Source organism: Chamaea fasciata, unplaced genomic scaffold (assembly GCF_029207755.1).
Source record: "Chamaea fasciata isolate MVZ Bird 193981 ecotype frontalis unplaced genomic scaffold, bChaFas1.0.hap1 SCAF_6, whole genome shotgun sequence".
NCBI lineage: Eukaryota > Metazoa > Chordata > Aves > Passeriformes > Sylviidae > Chamaea > Chamaea fasciata.
Genome location: NW_027094091.1, coordinates 34,936,784 through 34,949,209, shown reverse-complemented (window position 1 = coordinate 34,949,209; position 12,426 = coordinate 34,936,784). Strand labels below are relative to the sequence as shown.

The following is a 12,426-nucleotide window of genomic DNA, read 5'->3' as shown; positions in this document are numbered from 1 at the left end:
GTGCTTAGCAGATGAAGTTCCTAGCTATCTGGCCCAGCGAAAACTGACCAAAATAAATTTTAGAGGTAGTAGCACAGGGTGAATAGCAGCAGAGTCATTGTAACTACATAAATGTGGTTTCCTTAGGAAACTGCTGAACAATAGACCAGGTCTTTCAAGAGATTTGGTCTGAATATTGTTTACAGAGTGGTTTCATGTGACAGAGGTCTGTTTCAATGAGGATAACCTGAGCACACTGGGGCTAAGACAGATGTTTAGTCACTATTCATAGCGCTGGGCAAAGCAACTTTCTCTTTATGGTCAATAATTGTGAATTTTTGCTGTGCAGAACGCCCAGATTGTCACTGTGGGCAATCTAACAACTCCATAGACGAAACAAGTGGAAATGCTAATTCTTGGGCTGATAAACAGCATAAATCACCTTAAAAAGCAGTATGCTGAGAGCTTTTTTTCCCCCTTCCCATCCTTGTGCTTTGTAGATGATTTTGTGTTCCTTTCATCTGAAGCAGGGTGTAACACAAGAGGCAGAGGCATTTTAGGTACAGTGCATAAAAATATTAGTGCTTCAAAACCAGAAGCTAGAAGGACTACTTGTAGGACAGGGAGCTGTCTAGGACATTACTACAGGATTATGCTCATGTCTAGGGCTCACAGGTCTAGCACAAAGCTAAACAGAGTGGTACTTCTATTATTTTTTAATAAATTTGTATAATTAGTATATTTTCTATTTTTATTATATAAATCAAATTGCAAAATTCATGCTGTTTTAAAGGAGCAAGGGATCTTTCAGAGATAAAAAGAATTTTGCAGGATTTTTATTCCTTTTAGAGACAGCCTGTGCTGGACAGAGCCAAAATGTGAGAAACCTATGCAAAATTTTTTCTTAAGGAGGAGAGCTTGTCCCCTCTGTTTTCCTTAACAGTGCTAACATCTTACAGGCTATTGGTTCTAGACGTATAAGTGACAACATATATAAACCTTTCTTTCTGCACTCGAAGACAAAAGAAAAACAGCTTAGAAAAAAGGTAAAAGCATCCCATATCATACTGTTCTTTGAAGTGAGAGTGTGATTCAAACTCTTTATCATATTCAACCACAACAAAACAGAGAAAGGCTGAACTTAATGTCCTCCCTCAAATACTAAGTCTTTAAATCAACATCAGATATTTTTTATGGCATTTCTTAGCTTCTTGAGTGCCTGACTTCTCCAGTTGTGAATGTTCTTTTAAAATGTAGGTGGTTTATATTTGTAGCACGGCAGGAAGTGAAACCTATAGTGCAAAGGCTCTGTAACATGTAGAGCTTATGCAACCAGCCTGGTTTCTTTCCTCTGCAAATATAAAATTGAACCTATTTGAGTTGAATTATAGAGAAAAAATATGTTTCTGATGTTTCTAACGACTCTTCTATTTCACTTAAAAGGCGAAATATTGGTAAACAAGTAATGCCAGTTAATCTTTTCCCTCATTTTAGAGACTTCAACACAAGTGTCACTACTTACATTTGACACTTCTTCATTATGAAGATGAAGAAATGTATATATATATATATATCTATATATATATATCTCAATATATTTATTCCAACAAATTACATTTTAGATGAAATATTACATAGGATTAATTTTTGATAAGCATCATACACAGACATTTAAATGTCCCAGTTTGATATTTTCCATTTGCAGTGCCTGAATTGTTCTTTGTCATTCATATAATAAAAATACTTCCCAGATACTAAAAATAAGTGATCCTTCTGCTCCAAGTGGCATTGTTTAGGAAATTTAAAAAAAATAATTTAATTGAGAAATTTTTTCAAGAAATTTACAAGAGAATTTTTCAGGAAAACTTTCTTCACAAAATATACAAAGGAAAAATAATACTGTTTGTTTCTGAGAACCTGAAGTCATTCATATTTTTATATAGAGACTGCTAATGCTATGGATGTAGCAGTCATGGAAAAAAAAGGGTCCTGGGGTACATAAAGAAATGGCAGAATTTTCTTCCTGACAAAATTTTATTTGAAATCATGAATGTGGGCAGTCTGTTTTATAGTTATAGATGTCTGCTTTTGAAAAAAAAACACCCAGAGCTAGGTGATTCCAAATTTTAGGAGGTGGAAATGAAAGATGTTATCTCCAAAACTAAGCACTGAAATCTAATTAGGAATATCTGAGTTATCTGAATGTTTGAGTTACTTGCATTGCAATTTTCAGTTCTTGGAGAAAAAGAGAGTGGGATTTTAAACAAGATACAGGGAGCTTGAACTTAAGTGATCATTTTCACCAGGAGAAAAAAGGAAAAGAAAAGTTCCAGGAAGCGGTGGTAACTGTTGCTGAGCGTGCTTTAGAACACTTTTTATGCCTAGTAGCTTCCTTTTAGAGATTATAGAAGTCATAGAAGGTAGAACTGAACTGACGACAGGCTTACTGTTTACTAAAGACTATAAAGCAACTCAACAAGACAGCTAATGTCACAACCCAAAATTTTTGGCCCTAAACACAATAAAAGAAATAAAACCTCAGGTTTTACCTGCATGTCTGGTGATGGAACCTTTTTCCTTTCAAGAAGCATTTATTGGGAGATTCTATACATTCACAGATGCATTTTGCAGGATTTAGTGGCTGATGTCTAGGACAGGTCTTTTTACATACACACTGGCACTTTTCGTCATCAAATTCCTTGTTGGACCCGCAGGAAGCAGGGATAAGTTTGTTCTTGCACGTGCACTGACACGATGATCTGTCTAATTCTTTGTGAGGTCCACAGCTCGAGGGCCGCACGCCTCCTTTGCAGACACATTGGCAGGTTTCTTCATCCAGCTCCTTGTTTGGTCCACAAATATGGAATCCTTCAGATGTGTCTAGAAAAGCAGCAGACAAGTTGCACTAGTACCAGAATTTTGTGTCTACTCTCTCACCTATTTTTATGTGAAGAAATAAGCAAATCCATATCTTTTATGGTGTTTCAAAAACAAGCATATATCAAAAGAAAGGCAACAAGCAGTTGTAGCATCCATGGAGAAAAAGATACAAATAATTACTACAACTTCTTGTCTTCAGAACAACATTTGATGCTTTAAGGGAAAATGCTTACCAGAATCTCCAAGGTAAGAAGAGAAACCAAAATCATGCTGTGACAAACATCTGCAAATTTGATTATTCCAAATATGATTTTTCGGACAGGTCTTGTTTGCCACATGACACCTGTGAAATTAAAAATTCTGTTGATATACTACCATAAGTACTAAGGAAAAAAATATTTTAGCTGTTGATTGCTTTATTTTCTTTCCATTACAAATATCTTTCTAAGAGTGTCAGCTCATACATAATTTTATTTTTTATTCCTGTCAAATCTGTTACTAAAGGCTTTCCCCACTGCAGAGACTTTCAACCAATTGTTGAAGAAACCTCACATTTCAAGTTCTAGCTCCAGCTTCTAGAAGCTGATATTTGTATTTTGCTGATGTTGTTTGGAAATAGACCTAACACTATAACATAAGCCTCATATTGAAAAGTATAAAAATTCTTTTGCTTGCCAAATACTGCATGGTAACAGGCATCATTTTCCATGTTGAATGAAATCAGTTTATCAGATTCTGTTCCACTTTATGTGAAAGTTATGTGCCATTAGCTGACACTTTCTCATCAGTCACTCATTCTGGCTAGCCTTCTCCAACCTAAAGACTTGGACTCCAGCAGTGATACCTCTTCACTTCAAAAATAAAGACAATAAACAAGTTAACACATTAGTCTTCTTTTCCTGCTACAGTTTGCAGCCAAGGTAGTGGTGGCAAAGAAAGCAAAAAATCCAAACAGCAGCTGTTGCCTTTTGAAAGAATGAGTGAACTGAGCTATCTGGTGAATCACTGATAGAATATTTATGTGTACTATCTCATCTTCCTTGCTTGCAATTTCTTTATCACCACAGCTGACATCACATCTTTGAACAAGTCAAGCCTAACTTCATGTATCCCGGCTGTGTCATTAATTCATTGTTTCTGTAGTAATTATAAAATCCTACTAATCTTTTAAGGCAACACCTGTATTACACATTTTATGCACTTTTCATTCCCTTGAGCACCATTACTCACACATTCAAAAATGCAGGTGCTGGGACATCCTTCCATGATCATCATTCAAGTAGACCACTCCCCTTCAACACACTAAATCACTCTGGTTGTAAAGACTGCTGTGGTTTAACATCACCCTGCATCGCCTCATGTTTTATCAAACTGGTGTTTCCTGATTTCATTTCACTAATGATCTCACTCTTGCTGCCTCACTTGGCATACACTTCCCTTTAGCCTGCCTTCCAATTCCACTTGAGAAATAGTACGGATAATTTACTGACATATTACTGTATTCTGTTAAAAAAACCCCAACCAACCAAATCAAACCAAACAACAACAACAACAACAACAACAACAACAAGAAAAACAAAACAAACAAAAAAAAAGACCCAAAAAACACAAAAAACCCCCACCAAACCTTCCTGCCTGTTTTATTGCACAAAGCCATAGATTCTAAACTTAAAGACAGTAAGTAACAGAAGAGAAGACCTTTATATATTCTGATCTACAACTATTTGTCTTACTTCTGTTGAAGCAAACAGCTGGTCTAAGTCTGGTATCTGTACTCTGACCCCCCTCAGCTACAGGTAGCTGATTCCTGGCCAGAATAAACTCTTGCACAGGTCATTACGACTGCTCTTAATTTAGAAACACTGAGAAGCTGGAGAGAGTCAATATAATTTGACTTTCTTCTTGACTCTTGGGTTTGTTTTATTTAAAAATAATCTGTTAATTATGTAATTAAACTAATTATTAATATTGATTTCCAAGCCATTGTTTATGATCCATTTTTTGATGAACAAATTCAATAAATTAAACTCAAATAGAATATAATCTATTTTTAGGAATGTGTCAGAAAACATCCAGACAAACAGAATGAAACCACTGAGGAAAATACTTAAAACCGCTGAGAAATTTGTTCTACTCACTCACCTAATTAAATTCATTTCAGTTTGGGTTCTAGTTAATGATTTGTCCTCAAAGCAACTGTTACTCTATTATGTATTTTGACCTTCTAAATATTTATACATCATAAAATCATCCCTCAGACCTCTAAATTAAGGAAGGAGATCTTCAACTGCTTTAATAACTTAAAATCAGATTTCTGGTGCCAGATTCTGTGACATTTTCATTCAAAATAACAATCACAAAAAAATCAATACGCTACTCCTGTGGAATGCCAATTAACCCTTTATTTTCCCCTTTCATTCTATTTTATGTGCACCTCTGGCATATGAGTATGTCTAAAAAGATTTGTAGGTTAAATATTACCTTAAAAAACAAGGTTTAAAAAAAAGCATTTAAAATATGAAAATACAGATTGTAACTAACTAGGAGACAACATTTTTCTCTCAAAGATATTTTTAGCTTTTCTTTTAAAAAGAAATTGATTTTGCTGATGTTTTCTTAAAGTCTCAGTTGGATTGTAGCTCTTTCATCAAGCAAATCTCACACAAGTTATTCTTCAGTTTTAAGTCCTCTCTCCAGTTTACCTTCCGGGTAAAATGGTGATGTTAATTTAGTAAAATTCTCTTTGTGTAAAATAATGGCAGCTCCCTTGCAGAATGTATTCTGCTACTGCTATGCGCAGTTCGCCTATTGTAACCATGAGAACTTCCCAGAAGTATTTTAAATCTGAATTACATAGGCTTGCTGATAATGTGAAAGGAGACAAGCTCATACTTACTGGGTTTGTGCTGCTGGCAAGGACCGTCTGATGATGGAGTGGACTTGTCTGTAAACATCCAGCTTGGACATACAGCGGCAGGACGTGTGGTTGGCAAAGCTGACCGTGACGGGCTTGGGGCCGTGCGACAGCGGCACCGTAATCTCAAACAGCTACACAAGGCAAGCAAAGCAAAAAACTGCTTTTATAGATCCAACCAAAACTAATGGAAGGACATAGGAAAAACCTATCACCAATTTAAGTTCAGATTTTATTTTTGTCTTCCAGCATTCAATTATACCGCTAAACAATAATTATGTGCAAAATGAATACAATAGCTATGTCATGACAATTAACATTTTTAATGTTAAACTCTGTTATGTGTTAGTTTGTTTACTACAACATTTAATGTACAAGAGGAAAATATTCAAAGAACTCATTTTTCTACAGGAGGTGACTTCAAATTGGCAGCATTTTAAAAAAATCCAAAATGAAACATTTGGAAAGTGCTTTGAAAACCTAAAGGATAATAAAAAGAAGACAGTAAGTTACTATTGTGCATGAGTTGTACAATTACAAAAGCTTATGTAAAATTGCAGTATAGTGGACTTTGATACAACCAATTCTGGATGGATAACGCTTGAACTACAGCACAATGCATTTTTAAGATTTTTAGTATTTGTATTTTAGTATTTATCTGCACAAGTTACATTCCTATCCTGATTGAAAAAAAAATAGTTCAAGATATATTTCAAGTATTAAGAAATATCCACTACTGATAAAATAATCTATATGTGAATTAACAAAATCTTAATTTTAGTGGGAATTATAGTTCAATTTATGAAAGAGGAAAAATTCAATTTTACTATAAGGTGTCACTGAAGAAGTGATAACAGAGAAACAGAGAGACTAATTTCAGTTCTCAGTTCAGGACATCTCCTTTATCAAATTAAGTAGGCTTTGCTGTAAGGCTCAAGTCTCAAAAGTCTCCTGAAAAGTTAGGACAAATATACTAGGTCCAAGTCTTAAAAGCTGATTTTTTATAGTGTTTAAGAAGGGCAACAGTGCACTGCTGCCTTTTAGGTGTTCAATCAGTCTTCCAAATACATTTAAGAACATTTCTGCATCTTCTGGGGTCTTTACTACCTTTAAAAACAGTCATTGCTTTTTATTCCAGTTCCAGTTGGTAGGATTGTATAAAAAGACTAATTTTTAGGTGAGATGTATTTGCAATGCTATTTAAAAATCTGTAACTTTAGAGTATGTCATATAGGCAGCATGCAAATGTAATCAGAATACTGGTAATTTTAAATGCTTCAAAATATAAAATACAGCATTATGGGATGCATTCACTTGCTTAGAAAGCTGATTCTTAGAAGATATTTATGAATTGATGGACAGAACAAAGAGTATGAACTTATTAGAATATTACACACATAAAGAGAATCTTGTTTTTTCTGTTCTCTCGTGACAGTATGAACTTGCTTTTCTAAAGCTGAAATAAAAATCCGCTACAGAGCAAACTGATAAATCTTAGAAAATGAAATAAGCATGAGTCTGTGAATGGACCTAACTGCAGACTCCAGACCACTGGAGATGTCAGCACAGGAGAACTGCTACATTTCCAAAGCACCTGAAAGAGGCAGGTCTCTGCCCAACTGTCCTACTCAGCTTCAGGAGATCACTGATAGAAATGTCACAAAAACAGCTGAGATGTATCAATCATGGTAATGGAAATGGAAATGATGGTGAATGTATATTAATCTTAATTTACATTTATCCTTCCATTAAAGCTGTGAAAGGTATCAGTTAGGAGATGAATACTGCTAACAACTATTCCCATTAACACTTCAGTGGTGCAGTAAGAAAAAAGTCTAGTAAAACAATATTAAAGTAGTCTAGCTTCCTTGACCTCCTCAAATTACCTTCAGTTTGTTCAAATAAAGTCTCTTAATACGAATGTAAATTACATCACCCAAAAGTTGCTACTGTTTATTCAGTGAAACAATTTAAGTGAATAAACTCTCAACATGCATAAGTTATGTTTGAATCTTCATCTAAGTAAAACATTTCAGATTATGTAAACCTGACCATAAGCAATGTTTTACGGTTTTGATAACATCTACAATTTGTTTTTTGCTCACCTTCCTCATACAACAGAACAATATGTTCAACATCTGCTGCCACTATAGGGAATGTCTGGCAACATTTAACAGCCAAATGTCAATGCCTAGAAAGGATATTTCTATTAAAAATGCCTCATAACATCTATGTATGAGGCTGGTTCTCAGTTCTTTTTCTGGCACCATTGTTGGCTGTGGTTTCTATTGCTGGTACCCACACGCCCCAAATGGGTAATTCTTCTTGGAGACCAAATGGCTTATATATCTGTTTGATCCCTCATTCTCTTAAAAGATTGGATTTAGTGCATTCTTAGATGCTCAAATCTTCTCCTCATTTTCAACTTTAAATTACAATAAAAAACCGACTAGTTCCCTCTAAAGGGAAAAGGCATTTCCTTCAGGTACCAATGCCTAAAGACAGATATTCAGACTACAATGAATGAGTTTCAGTCCCAGAAGGACATAGGATCTGATAGCAATAGGAATGAGAGAAGTCTTTGGAAAGTGGAGAGCTTTTATTGCTCAGAGAAGTGTTAGTAGTTATAATAAATAAAACAGGAATTTATGAGTATTGTTCTAGTCAGAGGCAAATAAAAGAAAAAAATAGACTCAACTTGCCCATGCTGTCCTGTACCTTTTTGCCACCTGCATTGTCAGGAAACCAGTGGAAAGCAACAACAGATGCAATAAGTGATTGTATAACTAAAGAGTAATATCTATATAAAAAGAAAAAAACCAACACCCCCAGCCCCAACATAATCACAAAGCTCTGTCCTCCTCCAGAGAAGCTGCGAACTGTAAACATAAATCAGCAATACATTGTTAACCTCAGAGTACACCACATATTCTCTGTGAAGCTCTGTATAATTGAAGAACAATTGAAAGCCATAAATAATTAATGCATTTAATAAGAATTCAACATGTGCCATTCAGCCAGCCTAAGGCTGTTTTATTACAAAAAACCAGATGGCAGGTCTTCCAGTCTTTTACACCATTCCTAGGGTTTCTTTTCCAAGTACTGTCCACAACCTAGAACTTCATATGATTTTAAACTTAAAAAAAAAGAAAAAAAAATCTAACAGAAGATGGGAATCTCTGAATATGTTAACAAAGAGGGCTATCAGAACTCTGGAAAAAGCAATTTTCCATATATTCCTTCTCACTGATACTTAGAATCATAGAATGGTTTGGTTTGGAAAGGACCTTAGACATCACCTAATTAGAACCCCTCTGCCATGGGCAGGGACACCTTCCACTAGATCAGGTTACTCAAAGCCCCAAAAGGCATGCAATTTTGAACCATGGCCTTGATGGCTTCTTCTGTACACTAGAAGGACTTCACAGTGTACTTACCAGAAAAATTGAGGCTTTTTGTACAAAGTATTTCTTTGCTTCAGTGGCTAAATTAATTTATTCAGCACTATCATCATGTGTGCCAATATCCATTGTATCAGCATACATAAAATTATTATTATGCTCACAGACTTCTGAAATATATCAAAACTGTTATTATGTGGGAAGGCCATCATTCTAGATACTTTTCAAATACAGGATTTATGTATGTTTTTTTTCCCAAGATTTACATTAACTGCTCCATGTTCTTCTGATGGCCTGTGGTTTATTTTGGCAAGTTTCCCTAAAACTGATTGAGTCTAAGTTTCCATCACTTGTGATCTTTGCACTTTCTAAAGTGTCGGTAAGGCCAGCCAAATATAACCAGTGTAACACAGTACAATGTGTCTAGAGAGATTTTTAAACTAAGGACATAAGAGTGATTTCAAAACTAAACATCTCTATATTGAAAAGAATGAAAATAAACTATTTGAGAAATGGCACATCATCATTATTTTACTGTTGAACTTTCTTGAAAAACTCTTTCAAGGCTTATGTGGGATATAACAACAGGTTTGATTTAATACATTCATATTTATTTAATATGCTTGTGTTCCTTATTCTATCTTTTTCTATTTCAGTCCCTTTCTTTTCCCATAAATATTAACAAAAAACATTTGGAACTTGTATATTTCTCACTATTGAAACTACCTACAATATCACTACAATAATTAGTCTAACAGAAAAATGCATGGGAAAAGGTAGAAATGGTAATGTTGAAAACAACTGAATATTCTTATGGAATATCTCTGAATTGTGGAAAAGAACACCACACACAACCAAAACTGGGCAAGCAACTTCAAGACATTAACTTGTTTCCTGTGAGAAAAGCTCCTCTAAATCTAATTTTGATCTGCTTGGATAGATGCGTTCCCTTGAGGGACTATAACTGTAACCATGTAAAAAGATGATTTAGGACTTTTACAAAAAGTGATCTAAAAGAAGCCAAAAAAATGCCCTTCCTGACAGCCAAGAGGGAGAATGGGATGAAACAGCTCTTTGACATCTGCTCTCTGCTTCTCTCCAACCTATAAGCAAGTGCCTGTAAGTGGGGCATAAAAAAGTGCTGCTGAGGGACAGGCTATAACTGCACCGGATAGCTCCACAATCTTTGTGACCACTGTTGAATTATTTGTGCCATGGAAACAGAGAACAGCTGTTTGATAACAAATAAGAGAAAAACCCCAAACAACCACACCACAAAATGAAAACCCAACCAGTCAAATTTCCTATAGATCCTTACTAGACAAGCCACCACTTACAAACAGGGCTACTGCAGTCAGGAGAAGATCTACTGCAGTTTGTGAATTAGCCTAAGGAGTCTTCAAGTATTGTCATAGATCTTGTACTGTATCTTAATTAAGAAGTTATCTCACATCTCAATCCTGGTTGTATAAATATCCCTTAGCAACTAAAAAAAAGGTTTTGGGAAAAATGGTATTAAAACCAAAGCAGAATACTTTTCTCTCAATAAAGTTAAGTAGCTAGAAAGGAGGAACACAGCCTGAACTAGAAAACTATTGACCTTGCTCTGGACCACTGCTATGTTCCACAAGGCAATCTGGGAACACCTGACCTGGTCCATTCCTGGTAATCAATGATTTTCCCCCTATAAAAATAATTTCTGTGCTTAGTTCTTTCGTTTTTAATTAATTTTGATGAAAACTGATATAATCTTGCTTTATATTTCAATGTCTGGAACCAATGCTAAAGCTTGACCTCGCGGTAAGGCAAGCTGAAAAATTAGTTTCCCATTAAGCACTTTTTCTGCACGGTGAACAATATGAAGTCATCTTACAGAGTTTATGCACAAAAAATAAAGCTAAAAAATAAAGCTAAAAATTGGTGAATTATGAGAAAACTATTTGTTCTCATTTCTTTCATGAAATAAGAGAAACTGGTGAAAATAGATGTGTAGGGTACCTGAATTCCACAGATGATCTTGAATCCAGTACATTTTTTCTTCCTAATTCTCATCTGATATAGGGTAAACTGTGGTCACATAATTTAAAAAAAATTGAGATGGTGACACATGAAGATATAGCTTTAGGTCTGTTCCTTTATTAAGGGTTTTTTTAAAACCTGCATTCCATCAAGGACCAAATAAAACTGGAAATCAGAAGCAAGACAGAATAGATATAATTGCTTGCTTTTACAGAATAAGTATGAAAACAAAACAGGGTTATTGCCTCTTCTTTCAAATAAGACCTTTAAGATTTTCCATTTAAGAGTCTCTCAAATCTTAAACTACTCCTACATCCTGTAATCACCAATAACATCAAAAATTTCAAAAGGAAACTCAGAGCTAAACATTTTCTACTGGGCAAAAGATTACTTCACTTGATAGATGTGAACAATAAGATGGAGAGAAAGATATGATTTAGCCCAAACTGACATAGTGCTCAAAAACTAGAAGTCTAGTTTCTAATGTGTGGAGCAGCTCTCTCTGAGGTAAGATAATCGTTTATTTTGGTAACCTAAACTTTACCAATACATTAAAAAAAGCACACCCCATTTCTTAGGTTTTAAAATGAAAATTGCATTTGTGTCTTTCAAGCAAGTGCAATTGAGACAATAGTTTCTCCTAATAATGAGAGAAACAGTAAGGCTTGAACAAAGCCAGTTTTGCAGTTGCCCACTTTTAAGCTATTTGAGCTACATTACTACAGTGCTGCATGGCTGTCTACCAGGTATTAAATTTAGAATTGAAAATTCTTGGAAGGATATACCATTTCAGACAGACAGATTTGGTGAGAAATAAGGGCAGAAAATGCACTCTACAAAATTAGTGGGTTTTGATGTTCTCTTTACATTCCCTTTTCCTAATTCCCCCCAAAAAAGGCTCAGAGCACTGTGAAGTTTTATGATAAAGGAGTGACATTTCTAAGGGCTTCAATTTTATAACTGGCTATGCAGTTTTTGGTCTTCATTATATATATGTACTGCACTTTCAGCTAGATGAATCTTCTTGAGAAAGGAAGCAAGATTTACACTAAAAGGTGAAAAAGCCCACAACCAACAAAACACCTACCAAATACTATAGTAACAGGAAAATACCCTAGGAAATGCTTTTAAGTATGACTATATTTACATGATTTTTGAGGGAAATGTTGGAAAATAATTGTGATATTCCTGTATCTACTTAAAATAATGTAGTATATGCTGCTTTAAAGGCAA

At 34.9% G+C, this 12,426-nt stretch overlaps 1 protein-coding gene across 2 annotated transcripts in view; it reads right to left on the bottom strand.

The window, feature by feature from the left end:
- VEGFC (vascular endothelial growth factor C) overlaps window positions 1-12,426 on the bottom strand; it is a 73,219-nt gene that overhangs the window by 6,174 nt on the left and 54,619 nt on the right. For both annotated transcript variants that reach the window (XM_066185935.1, XM_066185936.1), the window contains exons 4-6: window positions 5,756-5,907; window positions 3,093-3,202; window positions 2,529-2,859 (exon numbers count right to left, since the gene is read on the bottom strand). In XM_066185935.1, coding sequence (XP_066042032.1) covers window positions 2,529-2,859; window positions 3,093-3,202; window positions 5,756-5,907 — 593 coding nt within the window. The remainder of the gene's footprint in view (window positions 1-2,528; window positions 2,860-3,092; window positions 3,203-5,755; window positions 5,908-12,426) is intronic.